Below are 14,803 nucleotides of genomic sequence, written 5' to 3' on the forward strand. Positions count from 1 at the left end.
TAACAGGATCAATAGATACTAATGGTAATATCTACATGTAAACAGGAGTAATAATGACCAGTAACAGGATAAAAAGATAGATACTAATGGTAATGATAATCAATGAACAGCAGCGTAATGGTTGTAGTACATCTAATCAATAATCATTATAGCAGCAGTGTAACTGTGAGAGGGAGCAGTAGTTGTTAGCCATTAAGCAGTCTTATGGCCAAGGGATAGAAACTGTTTAGGAGTCTGTTGGTCTGAGCATTGATGCACCGGTACCACCTGCCAGGTAGGAACAGTCCACGTCTCGGGTGGCTGGAGTCTTTGGCAATTTTTCAGGCCTTTCTAAGACACCGCCTGGCATGTATGTCCTGGATGGCTGGGAGCTCACCCCCAGTTATGTGCTGGGCTGTCACCCCGACCCTCTGGTACGGTGCTCAAGTGAGGCCAATCGTTTTGAGATCTATTGCACTGGAAAATGGATGGTTGAAATGAATGAAAGCACTTCGACCTACATACTTTAATTACGACATAAATATATACGTACCGTATGAAGAACACTAAAAGGGAGATGAGCAGCCTGTAGGCATGTCTTCCTCTGTGAAAGTTTAGTTTGTTTGAGGGCTTGTTCGTATCTATTCAATTAATATCTACCTGAAACCTACCAGAATGAAATATATTTAAAAAAAAGAATAAATAAAAAATACTCTTAAACGTAGGATGCTTCACAAACGGCACCCTATTCCCTACCTAGTGCACAGGGCTCTGGTCAAAATTAGTGCACTACATAGGGAATAGGGTGCTATTTGGGAAGCAAGCAAAGGCTAGGGGGTAGTAGGCCCAAACCACACGAGCCCGTGTTCTTCTCAGTCCAGTCACATAAGAGGCCATTGTTCTGCAGGACAGTTCTGGAGGGCAGCTGTGCTTATTTATACCAAAACCACTTCAGTTTATTAATAACCCTTCGCTACGACTGCTGTGGAGGCAGCTGAAGAAGTCCCCCTCTGTAACAAGATCCACATTTGGCTTTTTATTGGAACATTGTGAAAATTTGAGGTGTCATTAGCCACGCCTTGGAATGCTGGGGCTTCTCGTCTTGAGGCAGGTTAGGGGTCAGCCTTGTGGCTGATAGGAGGGATGACTCTCAAACTTTCCAAATCAGACTGTGGCCGTGTCCCAAGAGGCATCCTGTTCTCTATACAGTGCACTTCTTTTTGATCAGCGTCCAGCTACAGGTCAAAAGTAGTGCACTATATAGGGAATAGGGTGCCATCCAGTGCTTGACTCCAGCCTGTAAGTTGCCACTCTGGTCTATCTACAAGAGGATGGGGGTTTTGTTGGGTGATGCAGATTGCTTCTCTGCGACTTGGCTAAACCAAGGCTGTCCCCCAAAAGGACCCGCAAGTTCTGCCGAATTGGTCGTTATGACAACCCAATGCTCCTGGAGACTTCTGAAAACAGATAATCTCTTCCAATATCTACTGTCAAATCCACACTTCTAGATCTGTAGAAAAGCAGTGGTATAAATGATTTCATATCACACCCTCGTGCTCTCTTTCTCCGCAATAATCAAACATCTATGTCACGTTCTGACCTTAGTTCCTTTTTTATGTCTTTGTGTTAGGTTGGTCAGGGTGTGAGTTGGGGTGGGTAGTTCTTTTCTGTTCTTTTTTCTATGTCGTTATATTTCTACGCGTTTGGTCTAGTGTGGTTCTCAATCAGGGGCAGGTGTAGTTCGTGGTCTCTGATTGAGAATCATACTTAGGTAGCCTGTTTCCCCCTTTTTGGTTGTGGGTGTTTCATTTCTGTTTAGTGTCTGTTCACCTGGCAGAACTGTTTTGTTTTCTCTTCGTTGTTATTTTGTGTAGTGTTCAGTTTTTCAATTAAAATATGAAGAACACTTACCACGCTGAATTTTGGTCCTCCTCTCCTTCCACCAACGAGAATCGTTACAATCTAGCTCTGTGGGTGGGAAGAGAGTGTTGAATGCAAATGAGTCTTATAGAGAGAAAATGAGGCAGACGTGTGGTGGTTTAGACCGTATCTGTGCTGAATTACCATCTTCTGTAGGCTGTGTTACTGAGCTCCTAATAGCCCACACGTTTTAATATTAGATACCGAGGTCAATCTATTTTTTCTACCCTAATAATTAGAATAATGACATTATTATGCATGGAAGGCCATGGACAAGGTCATGGAAACACATTTAGTGTTAGTCACATATGTGACTATATTCACACTGAAATAAGATCCAGTCAAGAAAGAGACCTACATAAATGTTAAATCTTTGCCAAACTTATATTGGTCAGAACAGGCTACGTTGGTGCATGTTGGTGCAGCGGAACAATGTGAGTCATAATGGGTGAGTTGCCACTCTACAGGTAGTCTGAGATGTGATGGTGAGGTTCTCTCACAGGACAGAACCACCTTTCAATGGAAGTAATGCCTTACAACACACACTGTGACAAGTGACAGCGAGGACGTCAGAAAGTGTACTAAGCTTCAAATCAAATCAAATCAAATTTTATTTGTCACATACACATGGTTAGCAGATGTTAGTGCGAGTGTAGCGAAATGCTTGTGCTTCTTTGCGTGACCGACGGTAGAAAGACTGAATGTCTTCCTACTTCTTCCTTTACGCAATTTGGCCACCGTTATAAAAATGCAATTTTAAACAATGGGAGTCATTCATATATTTCAACCGCCTTGTATAGTTTTCTAAAAGACCAAAAAAGCAACAATGACAAAAATCAAAACATATGAACAGCTATTCGCACAGTGAACACATTGTGTATCAATATATACATTTTGCAATTAGGTCTAGTCCACAAAAAAAAAAATCTACCTTGATCACAATATTTAATCCTGGCAAAATAGCTTGGCCTGTGCAGCATGCCCCTAAAAATGAGACATTCACTGGGGTGCCATCGTACCATCCTTAATATCCCTCATATACATACAGTACAGGCCAGTCTTTGTCCAAAATGACACCGTCTTTCCTACATAATGCAATACTTGTGACCATGAAGTGCGCCCCTGTAAGCAACAGTGTGTCATTTGAATCTGTTTTACAGATAAAAAAAACTGCCACATCTTCCACGCATTGTTCGTTAGTGAGCTATTTCTCTTAGCATAAAAATATACCTTGACCTTTTTCATTAGGTGATGTGTCATAGCGGAACACACAGTGGCAGCCGTCATGATTTGAGGCACACGGGCATAACTTTTTTTAAAAACAGAACAGCATCTGCTGATGGAGTCATGTCTTCTCTTAGCATCAGCCCGACAATGGGGTACTGTGACTCAATGTATTACAGTACCAAGACTTTCCAACTATGTTGAAGTAGAGTATATCTCCATGAGATAAATCTCCCATTTATAGATACAATTCTCATAGTAGCTTAATTGACTTGACCTGATGTGGACATAAATAGCCAACACATTTTGTTGTAAGATAAAAAATATTTAAATGTAGGCTGGTAAGTCATGTTTTTTTTTACAAAATAATGGGCAAATTAAAAAAAAACATGAACTGTTGCACACCCAGAGAAAATTATTTTTTATGTAGAGGTGCTGACTAACAGCGAATACAATATAAGCTATACAAATAAAGACTGTCACACACTCTATATATAAACTTACAGTAATTTTTGGGGTAAATCACCAATGTTTCAGCATCACTGTGCCTTCTTCAGGGTGAATGAGGAAGTTGAAGGCAGACTAATGAATGAGGAAGTAGAAGGCAGACTTTCCAAAGGACACAATACACTACATGGCCAAAAGTAAGTGGACACCTGCTTGTCAAACATCTCATTCCGCAACCATGGGCATTAATATGGAGTTGGTACCCCCTTTGCTACTATAACAGCCTCCACTCTTCTGGGAGGGCTTTCTACTAGATTTTGGAACATTGCTGCAGGGACTTGCTTCAATTCAGCCAGAAGAGCATTAGTGAGGTTGGGCACTGATGTTGGGCGATTAGGCCTGGCTCGCAATCGGCGTTCCAATAATCTCAAAGGTGTCCGATGGGGTTGAGGTCAGGGCTCTGTCCAAGCCTGTCAAGTTCTTCCACACCAATCTAGACAAACCATTTCTGTATGGACCTCGCTTTGCGAACGGGGGCATTGTCATGCTGAAACAGGAAAGGGACTTCCCCAAACTGTTGCCACAAAGTTGGAAACACAGAATTGTCTAAGATGCTATTGTATGCTGTAGCGTTAAGACTTCCATTCACTGGAACTAAGGGCAGTGTCTGAACCATGAAAAACAGCCCCAGACCATTATTCCTCCTTCACCAAACTTTACAGTTAGCACTGTGCATTGTGGCAGGTAGCGTTCTCTTGGCATCCGCCAAACCCAGATTTTTCCATCGGACTGCCAGATGGTGAAGCGTGAGTCATCACTCCAGAGAACGTGTGTCCGCTGCTCCAGAATCCAATGGTGGCAAGCTATACACCACTCCAGGCGACATTTGGCATCGCGCATGTTGATCTTAGGCTTGTGTGCGGCTGCTCGGCCATGGAAACCCAATTCATTAAGCTCCCAATTCATTACAATCTGTAGAAGCTATGAGAATAGAAAGATTCAGTACTTTTGTGAAGCATCACAGCACAGTTGAAAAATGTATGGCAAACAGAAATCCAAAATGGATGATGTTGAGAGATAGAGGGGAGGGGTTGAATGGCGCTGAAGGGTGGGACTGGATGATGTTGAGAGATAGATGGGAGGGGTTGAATGGCGCTGAAGGGCGGGACTAATAACAAGATAACCAATGTAAAACATATGAGGTCTGTAAAATGTTTATAGGTTCATAAATGTTGTGAAATAGCACAGTTACAAATAGGAATCAAACCGGACGGACATCAGAAATAGAGGAAGGACTAAAAAATATATATATATATAACTATTGTAAAATAGATTGTGTCTGTAAAATATGTAATATGTACAGTTGAAGTCGGAAGTTTACATACACCTTAGCCAAGTATATTTAAACTCAGTTTTTCACAATTCCTGACATTTAATCCTAGTACATATTCCCTGTTTTAGGTCAGTTAGGATCACCACTTTATTTTAAGAATGTGAAATGTCAGAATAATAGGACAGAGAGAATGATTTATTTCATATTTTATTTCTCTCTCTCTATATATATATATACAGTTGAAGTTGGAAGTTTACATACACTTAGGTTGCAGTCATTAAAACTTGTTTTTCAACCACTCCACAAATGTCTTGTTAACAAACTATAGTTCTGGCAAGTCGGTTAGGACATCTACTTTGTGCATGACACAAGTAATTTTTCCAACAATTGTTTACAGACAGACAGAAGTTAACATACACTAAGTTGACTGTGCTTTTAAACAGCTTGGAAAATTCCAGAAAATGATGTCATGGCTTTAGAAGTTGTTTAGCTAATGGACATCATTTAAGTCAATTGGGGGTGTACCTGTGGATGTATTTAAAGGCCTACCTTTAAACTCAGGGCCTCTTTGCATGACATCATGGGAAAATCAAAGGAAATCAGCCAAGACCTCAGAAAAATGTTTTAGACCCCAACAAGTCTGGTTCATCATTGGGAGCAATTTCCAAATGCCTGAAGGTACCACGTTCATCTGTACAAACAATAGTACGCAAGTATAACCACCATGGGATCACGCAGCCTTCATACCACGTACTTTGGTGTGAAAAGTGCAAATCAATCCCAGAACAACAGCAATGGACCTTGTGAAGATGCTGGAGGAAACAGGTACAAAATTATCTATATCCACAGTAAAACGAGTCCTATATCGACATAACCTGAAAGGCCACTCAGCAAGGCAGAAGCCACTGCTCCAAAACTGCCATAAAAAAAGCCAGATGTCAATATGCAACTGCACATGGGGACAAAGATCGTATTTTTTGGAGAAATGTCCTCTGATCTGATGAAACAAAAATAGAACTGTTTGGCCATAATGACCATTGTTATGTTTGGAGAAAAAAGGGGGATGCTTGCAAGCCGAAGAACACCATCCCAACCGTGAAGCACAGGGGTGGCAAGCATCATGTTGTGGGGGTGCTTTGCTGCAGGAGGGACTGGTGTACTTCACAAAATAGAAGGCATCATGAGGAATTAAAATGATGTGGATATATTGAAGCAACATCTCAAGACATCAGTCAGGAAGTTAAAGCTTGGTCGCAAATGGGTCTTCCAAATGGACAATGACCCCAAGCATAATTCCAAAGTTGTGGCAAAATGGCTTAAGGACAACAAAGTCAAGGTATTGGAGTGGCCATCACAAATCCCTGACCTCAAACCTATAGAACATTTGTGGGCAGAACTGAAAACGTGTGTGTGAGCAAGGAGGCCTACAAACCTGACTCAGTTACATCAGCTCTGTCAGGAGTGGACCAAAATTCACCCAACATATTGTGGGAAGCTGGTGAAAGGCTACCTGAAACGTTTGACCCACGTTAAACAATTTAAAGGCAATGCTACCACATACTAATTGAGTCTATGTAAACTTCTGACCCAATGGGAATGTGATGAAATACCTTTTTTTTTAAAAAAAGGAATCTTTCTCTCTACTATTATTATGACATTTCACATTCTTAAAATAAAGTGGTGATATTAGCTGACAAGGTACAAATCTGTCGTTCTGCCCCTGAACAGGCAGTTAACCCACTGTTCCTAGGCCGTCATTGAAAATAAGAATTTGTTCTTAACTGACTTGCCTCGTTAAATAAAGGTTTAAAAAAAGAAATACCCATATATTTATGAAACTGTTTTGAATAAAGAAGCTCCCGACGAACAGTTATTGTTTGCAGAGGCAGTTTGGAACACAGCAGTGAGTTTTGCAAGGTACATCTAATCCAATGTATTATAGAAGGCTAGTATTATTCAATTTAGTTTTTTTTATATCATTAAAATGTAAACAATCTCAAATACATTTGATTTATACTACCCTAAATGTCTATGATTATAGGCGAAAACTGACCGTAATCATTGCATGGCACACTATGTATCCTACATTTTTTATAGCAACTGGTCTAATCTTCGATTTTCAAACTCACCCTCAATACCTCAGGCAAGGCCAAAGTCTATTAGGCTTTTATATGGTTAGTAATTGCTATGGGAGATCTGCATGGGAAAGCCCGGTCGGCAGTCGTAGTGGCGCAACGTGACCTGAAAAAAAGGAACCTCCGGGAAAACCGTCAGTGCAAAGGGGAGATCTTTAGGGGGGTGGGCGACAAACGATACTTGAAATAAACACTATTTTTAAATTGTACATATGATCTACACATAGTTGATATACGTTTTAAATGAATGTGCATATATAAAGTAGAACGTAAGGCCTTAGTAATATTGTTTTCAGTAATTTATTCGGTCGTAGTTCGACCGTCTCACACCTCCCGGAGATGACATCCTGTGGTTGGGAGGCGGAGACGGGACCCCCGTTGACGTCAGTGGGCCTGTCTGTTTCCTGCAATAGAAAGTGAGAGAAGAGAGACAAAATAATCAATTTGTCCTTACAGTTAAGGTGTGTTACACCTGCAATCCCTGACAATTATTAATAGTAAGACTGCACTTGTAAGTATATTTGAATGTAGTTTGTTTATATTTATTTATTTTTTCGTTAATTTGTTGGCCACTTCGGTCTGCATCGGGATGTGTTCTGGCAGTGTTTTCACGGGGCGCTCGTGTCCAATGCTTGTCGGGGACGTTCTAGCTGGTTTGGCTAGTTCTTTTCTCAAGGCCATCACTGTTTTGTTTCGTTTAGCTCACGCCTGTGCTTTTTTTTGGTTTGCCAAGAAGGAATGTCAAATTTTAGGACCAAACAAGTCAAACTTTCAGATCCGTCGTTGCTTACATCGTTGTTTTGGTGTAGACGTCTGCAGCATTCGAATGTGGCGTGTGTAACGTTACTATCTTGCTTGCTACGCAACGTGTACCGAATGTGCCTATTTTGCTCCCATAGGTAAGACTTATCTATTGCAATTTATCTGATACACTAGCCAGTGTTTTATGTTACGCAACACATGGCAAACAAAGTGTTGAAAATAATGTCGCATTTTGTTGAATTAGGGAAGTGCAGCCGTTGTACTGTTGCAGAGAGCGAGGGGGTTCCCCTGACTCCTCCCTCAGTTACAGCGCGTTCATGTGTTGCTACTGACATAAAAATACGATGTTCCCATATTGTTTTTTGATTTAGACTGCGTTCTCTGAAAATAAAATTGACACGTGATATAACATGGATTGTGAAAGCACGTTGATGAATGACTACAAGGAAACAGGGGTGTTTACCTGTTTAGAACACTTGAAGTGGCTGTCACTTGAAGCCACCGTTATTGGTTGGATAGAGTGATCTGATTATGACACAGACAGGGGTTTGGCTATTCAAAATTCATATTTCATAATGCAGGACATCGTGTCTATTGTTTTACATGCGGCTACAATGTTGTTGTAAAATGCTGCAAGGTGACGGGAAGGAATCCTCCTCTAGGTGTGTGTTGAATGAGTCAGCCGTTACTGACCAAGACAGAGGATTTCATTCGGACAGTTTTTGGCCTACTGCAACATTTACTCAGCAGCTCATTGTGGCGTCCTCGTCAAGCTGTCAGTTTCGGGGTGTTTCCTCAAATATTTATCAGCTGACACGCGCGCCGCACACGCACGTCTCGGTCTCCTCCTGAACATGCAGCATCGTCTGAAGCGTCAAGCATTCGACCTGTCCTTCGTTCTGCGAGGCAGGTGGGTGCCTAGGGCTGCATGGGGCTGCATGTTACATTGTGTGACTTTCAATTGTCGTTCTTTCGGTGACCTGGTTCAGACGCTATGTACCACACTGCCGATTTATTGCACTGACTTCGAGAATGATGTCATTGCTGTGGCAGCGCACATGTAGCAGTGTATGGTTAAAAATCCTACACTTGTAGTAACTGACTGTTATGTAACATAGACGTGATGCTGAAAGATAATGTTCAGTGGAAGGGATTGGACGAGGTTGCTTGTTATGAATACTACAATAGGTTATTTTAGTAACGCCATGTAGGAAATTATCTAACAGCATGCGGATCATTATATTTCAAAGGTTTTGTCATTTTCAATAAAGTCATAATTTTTTAAAAATAGATAATTCAGGGCAGTGTATTGGAGGGCTATTTGTAGGAGTGCTATGCTTTGCCGTGTTTTTTTTTTTTTTTTTGCAGAGCGCAGATTTGCATAAAAAAAAGAAAGAAAGGGCAGCAATACAATAAAACAACAACTACCACGAGATCACATTGCCCTTTCAGTGTTTGCAGAGGTCTGATTGTGACGCAATGATCTATGGAGTGTTAACTTTGACAAGATGATCAGTCTGATATTAGTCCTGCCCGCTAACCGCCGTAGCACCCTGGAGCGCTTACTTCCCGCCAGACACAGGGCCTTATTTTTTTGGCACCTTTCATCATTCGTGAACGTGTTTCGTCAAAGCGAAGGACAGGCATGCGTATCTGACATGGACTTGTCAATCAGGCATTTACCAAAAACAATCTCCTCTTGGTTTAGATCAGACTAGAGATAGTTACTCCAGGGCGTATAGTTATATGGATATAGATGCCTTCACATCTCTTTTGTCTGTCCAGAATTCACCACATTTCAGTCGCAGGAGTGTCATCCTGTCATATGGACATTATACCATCAAACCTAGCTGGAGCTTTCCTTTTTCAGTAGGTTTGAACTGAAGTAAAAATTTAGCCTGTGTACATTTGGCCAAAAATAAGAATTTAACACATGTATGTTTGAATCAATTGTTTGTATATACACTAGATGACCGACAGGGGGTGCTGCGTTGAAGCTACCGCACCTCCATCTTGGCACTCCCACACCTCCATCTTGGCACTCCCACACCTCCATCTTGGCACTCCCACACCATTGTAGAAAATCTTTTGGAAGCTATTAAAATGCATTCACTGATGTCTAGATTTGTTTTTGCCACGTATTAATTTTATTACAGACACCTTAATGCAGGGATGGACAACTCCAGTCCTCGAGGGTCTGATTGGTGTCACTCTGTTTCTCCATCCCTAACAAACACAGCTGATTAATCACATTGCATTCTAAACTGAAGATCATGACTGGGTGATTATTGGAGTCAGGTTTGTTAGCTGGGGCTGGGACAAAACTGTGACACCAATCAGGACCTCGAGGACTGGAATCGCCCACCCCTGCCTTTAATGCATACTATATAAATATATTATGCTAAACAAATTTGTAAAAAATATATAAAAACAGTTTCCTTCAAAAAATTCCTAATCAATCTTCACACAATATCCCACAATGACAAAGCGAAAACAGGTTTCTAGACATTTTTGCTAATTTATAAAAAAACAACATATCTTATTTAAATAGGTATTCAGACCCTTTGCTATGAGACTCGAAATTGACATCAGGTGCATCCTGTTTCCATTGATCATTCTTGATGTTTCGATTGATTTGGCATAATTTGGAAAGGCACACACCTGTCTATATAAGATCCCACAGTTGACAGTGCATATCAGAGCAAAAACCAAGTTGTGAGGTCGAAGGAATTGTCCGTAGAGCTCCGAGACAGGATTGTGTCGAGGCACAGATCTGGGGAAGGGTAACAAAAAATGTATGTAGCATTGAAGGTCCCCAAGAACACAGTGGCCTCATCATTCTTAAATTTAAGAAGTTCGGAACCGCCAAGACTCTTCCTAAAGCTGGTTGCCCGGCAAAACTGAGCAATTGGGGAAGAAGAGCCTTGGTCAGGAAGGTGAATAAGAACCCGATGGTCACTCTAACAGAGCTCCAGAGTTCCTCTGTGGAGATGGAAGAACCTTCCAGAAGGACAACCCTCTCTGCTGCATTCCAGCAAATAAGGCCTTTATGGTAGAGTGACCAGACGGAAGCCACTCCTCAATAAAAGGCACATGACAGCCCACTTGGCGTTTGCCAAAAGGCACCTAAAGGAGTCTCAGACCATGAGGAAACAAAATTCTCTGGTCTGATGAAACCCAAGATTGAAATAAGAATTTACACTGTGTACGTTTGGACTGAAATAAGAATTTACACTGTGTACGTTTGGACTGAAATAAGAATTTACACTGTGTACGTTTGGACTGAAATAAGAATTTACACTGTGTACGTTTGGACCGAAATAAGAATTTACACTGTGTACGTTTAGACTGAAGGAAGAATTTAGAAAGTGACACCGGTTAGAGTGACAGACGTAACAACAGCAGTGTTCTCTCTTCCAAGTGAGAGGATGGGAGACTACACACACCCACCCAAGGGTTTCTGTTGACAGGTAAATGCCAGCTTTTGGCCATTTAAAATAAATAAATAAATAAAGCAGCTAAATCAAATTGTCCGGGAGAAAGAAAAATCCATTGGAAAATAATGCTTTTTATTCATTGATGGAAATAGCAGTCGATGTGCCACAACGTCAAATGCTAATATACTTCATAGGCTAATAAATCCTCAAGCTGCTTGGAAATGCATATCTGCTGGGTTTCTATTTTTACTGACGTTAAAGATGCAAGGTCCTCTTTAAACAACGCTACTTAATATAATGTTTACATACCCTACATTACTCATCTCATATGTATATACTGTACTCTATATCATCTACTGCATCTTTATGTAATACATGTATCACTAGCCACTTTAAACTATGCCACTTAATATAATGTTTACATACCCTACATTACTCATCTCAACTCTCGACTCAACTCCAGCCACTTTAATAATGGGAATTGATGGGAAATGATGTAAATATATCACTAGCCACTTTAAACAATGCTACCTTATATAATGTTACTTACCCTACATTACTCATCTCATATGTATATACTATACTCGATACCATCTACTGCACCTTGCCTATGCCGTTCTGTACCATCACTCATTCATATATCTTCATGTACATATTCTTTATCCCTTTTTTTTTAAATGAATGAATTTGATTTACTTATTCGCATTTGATTGTCCGACATCAGTTTCATAATTTCTTCATTTTGTTGCCACCTTGAGTGGCCTCTTTCCACTGCTGTGGTGCTGAATCGCTGCTGGAATGGGGTGTGGGGCAGGCCGGCTCTGGTGTTCGTAGACAGCCATGTTTTTGTTATTTTAATTGGCTTAATTTAAATATTACTGTCTAGGCTAAATACAATTAGAGAGGTCTAGATTGTATTTAAATAAAATAAAAAACAGCTGTGATTTTGATATTTATTAATTAAAGTGTTCTTACAAATAGCCTGTAAGACAGGTCGTTCGCACATTTTATTATACAAATGTAATATTTTGAATTTGTTTTACTGTGTAGGCAGTCACGCTGTCCCGTGCAAAATTTGACTAACGGAAACCCTGACACACACACATAGAAGACTGCATGGAATGTTTAGTGTTTATTGATCTTCGCTGTATGTTGAGCTAACGCTGACCAACCTGTTGTTTGTGAACCCAGAGGGTGTCCCTGACTGTGTGTATGTGGAGTCAGCCGTCCCCCAGCTGGTCTACCTGCATTAGAGAATCTACCACCTTTCAGAAGATGTGTCAGTGAGTGAACCAACCAACCGGGGAGAAGAAAATGCCGCGCACAAAGCAGAACAACCCCAAGAACCTAAAAGGTGAGTCCCCAAACTGAAATGGAGTGTTATGAATGTGACTTGTATTCTAACCTATTCTAACTTAACCTATTCTAACTTAACCTATTCTAACTTAACCTATTCTAACTTAACCTATTCTAACTTAACCTATTCTAACTTAACCTATTCTAACTTAACCTATTCTAACTTAACCTATTCTAATTTAACCTATTCTAATTTAACCTATTCTAATCTATCCTATTTTAACCTATTCTAATTTAACCTATTCTAATCTATCCTATTCTAACCTATTCTAACTTAACATATTCTAATCTATCCTATTCTAACCTATTCTAACTAAACCTATTCTAATCTATCCTATTTTAACCTATTCTAATTTAACCTATTCTAATCTATTATATTCTAACCTATTCTAATTTAACCTATTCTAATCTATTATATTCTAGAATAGGTTAAATTAGAATAGGTTAGAATAGGATAGATTAGAATAGGTTAATCTATCCTATTCTAACCTATTCTAATTTAACCTATTCTAATCTATTCTATTCCAACCTATTCTAATTTAACCTATTCTAATCTATTCTAACCTATTCTAACTTAACCTATTCTAACCTATTCTAATTTAACCTATTCTAATCTATTCTAACCTATTATAATATATTCTAACCTCTTCTAACTTAACCTATTCTAATTTATTCTATTCTTTTATGCTATTCTAACCTATTGTATTCTAACCTATTGTATTCTAACCTATTGTATTCTAACCTATTCTAACCTAGTCTATTATCCTAGTCTATTCTATCCTATTCTAACCTATTCTATTCTTTTATCCTATTCTAACCTATTGTATTCTAACCTATTCTAACCTAGTCTATTATCCTAGTCTATTCTATCCTATTCTAACCTATTCTATCCTATTATCCGATTCTATCCTATTCTATTATCCTATTCTATTTTATTCTATCCTATTCTATTCTAACCTAGTCTATTCTATTCTGTTCTATTTTATTATGTTCTATTCTATCCTATTACATTCTACTCTCTGTCAGGTCATCTCTAGTTTAGACTTCAATATTCAGAAGCAAGTGAGCAATAGATAGAAATAGGAAGGGATCACTGAGTCACCTGTCCTAACCCCAGTCCCCTAGCCCCCAACACACTTCTGTTCACACAGACCAAATGTCTTTAGGATCTGCTGACGCATGGTCGTCCACTTCCCTTCTGTGTCATTTTGCTGGTTAGTCTTTTGTCATACAATTTCTATTAGTGCTTCCTATTGCCTTCAGTGTGAGCTGTGGGAAGCACAGAAGTAGAATACATTGTGTAATTCTATGGGGGAACCTCCCTTTAGGCCGATATCATTGGAGTCTGTATGTTAGTTATGGTTGGAGTCTGTATGTAGGTGATGGTTGGAGTCTGTATGTAGGTGATAGTTGTAGTTCACTGTGTAAGCGCTTATGTTCATCAAATCAAATGTGATTTGTCACATACACATGGTTAGCAGATGTTAATGCGAGTGTAGCGAAATGCTTGTGCTTCTAGTTCCGACAATGCAGTAATAACCAACGAGTAATCTAACCTAACAATTCCACAACTACTGTCTTATACACACAAGTGTAAAGGGATAAAGAATATGTACATAAAGATATATGAATGAGTGATGGTACAGAACGGCATAGGCAAGATGCAGTAGATGGTATCGAGTACAGTATATACAGTGCCTTGCGAAAGTATTCGGCCCCCTTGAACTTTGCGACCTTTTGCCACATTTCAGGCTTCAAACATAAAGATATAAAACTGTATTTTTTTGTGAAGAATCAACAACAAGTGGGACACAATCATGAAGTGGAACGACATTTATTGGATATTTCAAACTTTTTTAACAAATCAAAAACTGAAAAATTGGGCGTGCAAAATTATTCAGCCCCCTTAAGTTAATACTTTGCAGCGCCACCTTTTGCTGCGATTACAGCTGTAAGTCACTTGGGGTATGTCTCTATCAGTTTTGCACATCGAGAGACTGAAATGTTTTCCCATTCCTCCTTGCAAAACAGCTCGAGCTCAGTGAGGTTGGATGGAGAGCATTTGTGAACAGCAGTTTTCAGTTCTTTCCACAGATTCTCGATTGGATTCAGGTCTGGACTTTGACTTGGCCATTCTAACACCTGGATATGTTTATTTTTGAACCATTCCATTGTAGATTTTGCTTTATGTTTTGGATCATTGTCTTGTT

At 39.8% G+C, this 14,803-nt stretch overlaps 1 protein-coding gene across 2 annotated transcripts in view; it reads left to right on the forward strand.

Annotated features, from left to right (window-relative positions):
• The first annotated feature begins 7,083 nt into the window (after positions 1-7,083).
• Positions 7,084-14,803, forward strand: part of LOC110496699 (zinc finger protein 40) — a 114,570-nt gene continuing 106,850 nt past the window's right edge. Inside the window, exons 1-2 of one of the 2 annotated variants that reach the window (XM_036953520.2) lie at positions 7,084-7,549; positions 12,429-12,591. In XM_036953520.2, coding sequence (XP_036809415.2) covers positions 12,552-12,591 — 40 coding nt within the window. In that variant the 5' untranslated portion in view covers positions 7,084-7,549; positions 12,429-12,551. Of the gene's footprint in view, positions 7,938-12,428; positions 12,592-14,803 lie in introns of both variants that reach the window. The other variant, XM_036953521.2, reaches the window with a different exon arrangement.

The sequence above is a fragment of the Oncorhynchus mykiss genome, chromosome 18, assembly GCF_057628025.1.
Source record: "Oncorhynchus mykiss isolate SJ-2025 chromosome 18, ASM5762802v1, whole genome shotgun sequence".
Taxonomy (NCBI): Eukaryota; Metazoa; Chordata; class Actinopteri; order Salmoniformes; family Salmonidae; genus Oncorhynchus; species Oncorhynchus mykiss.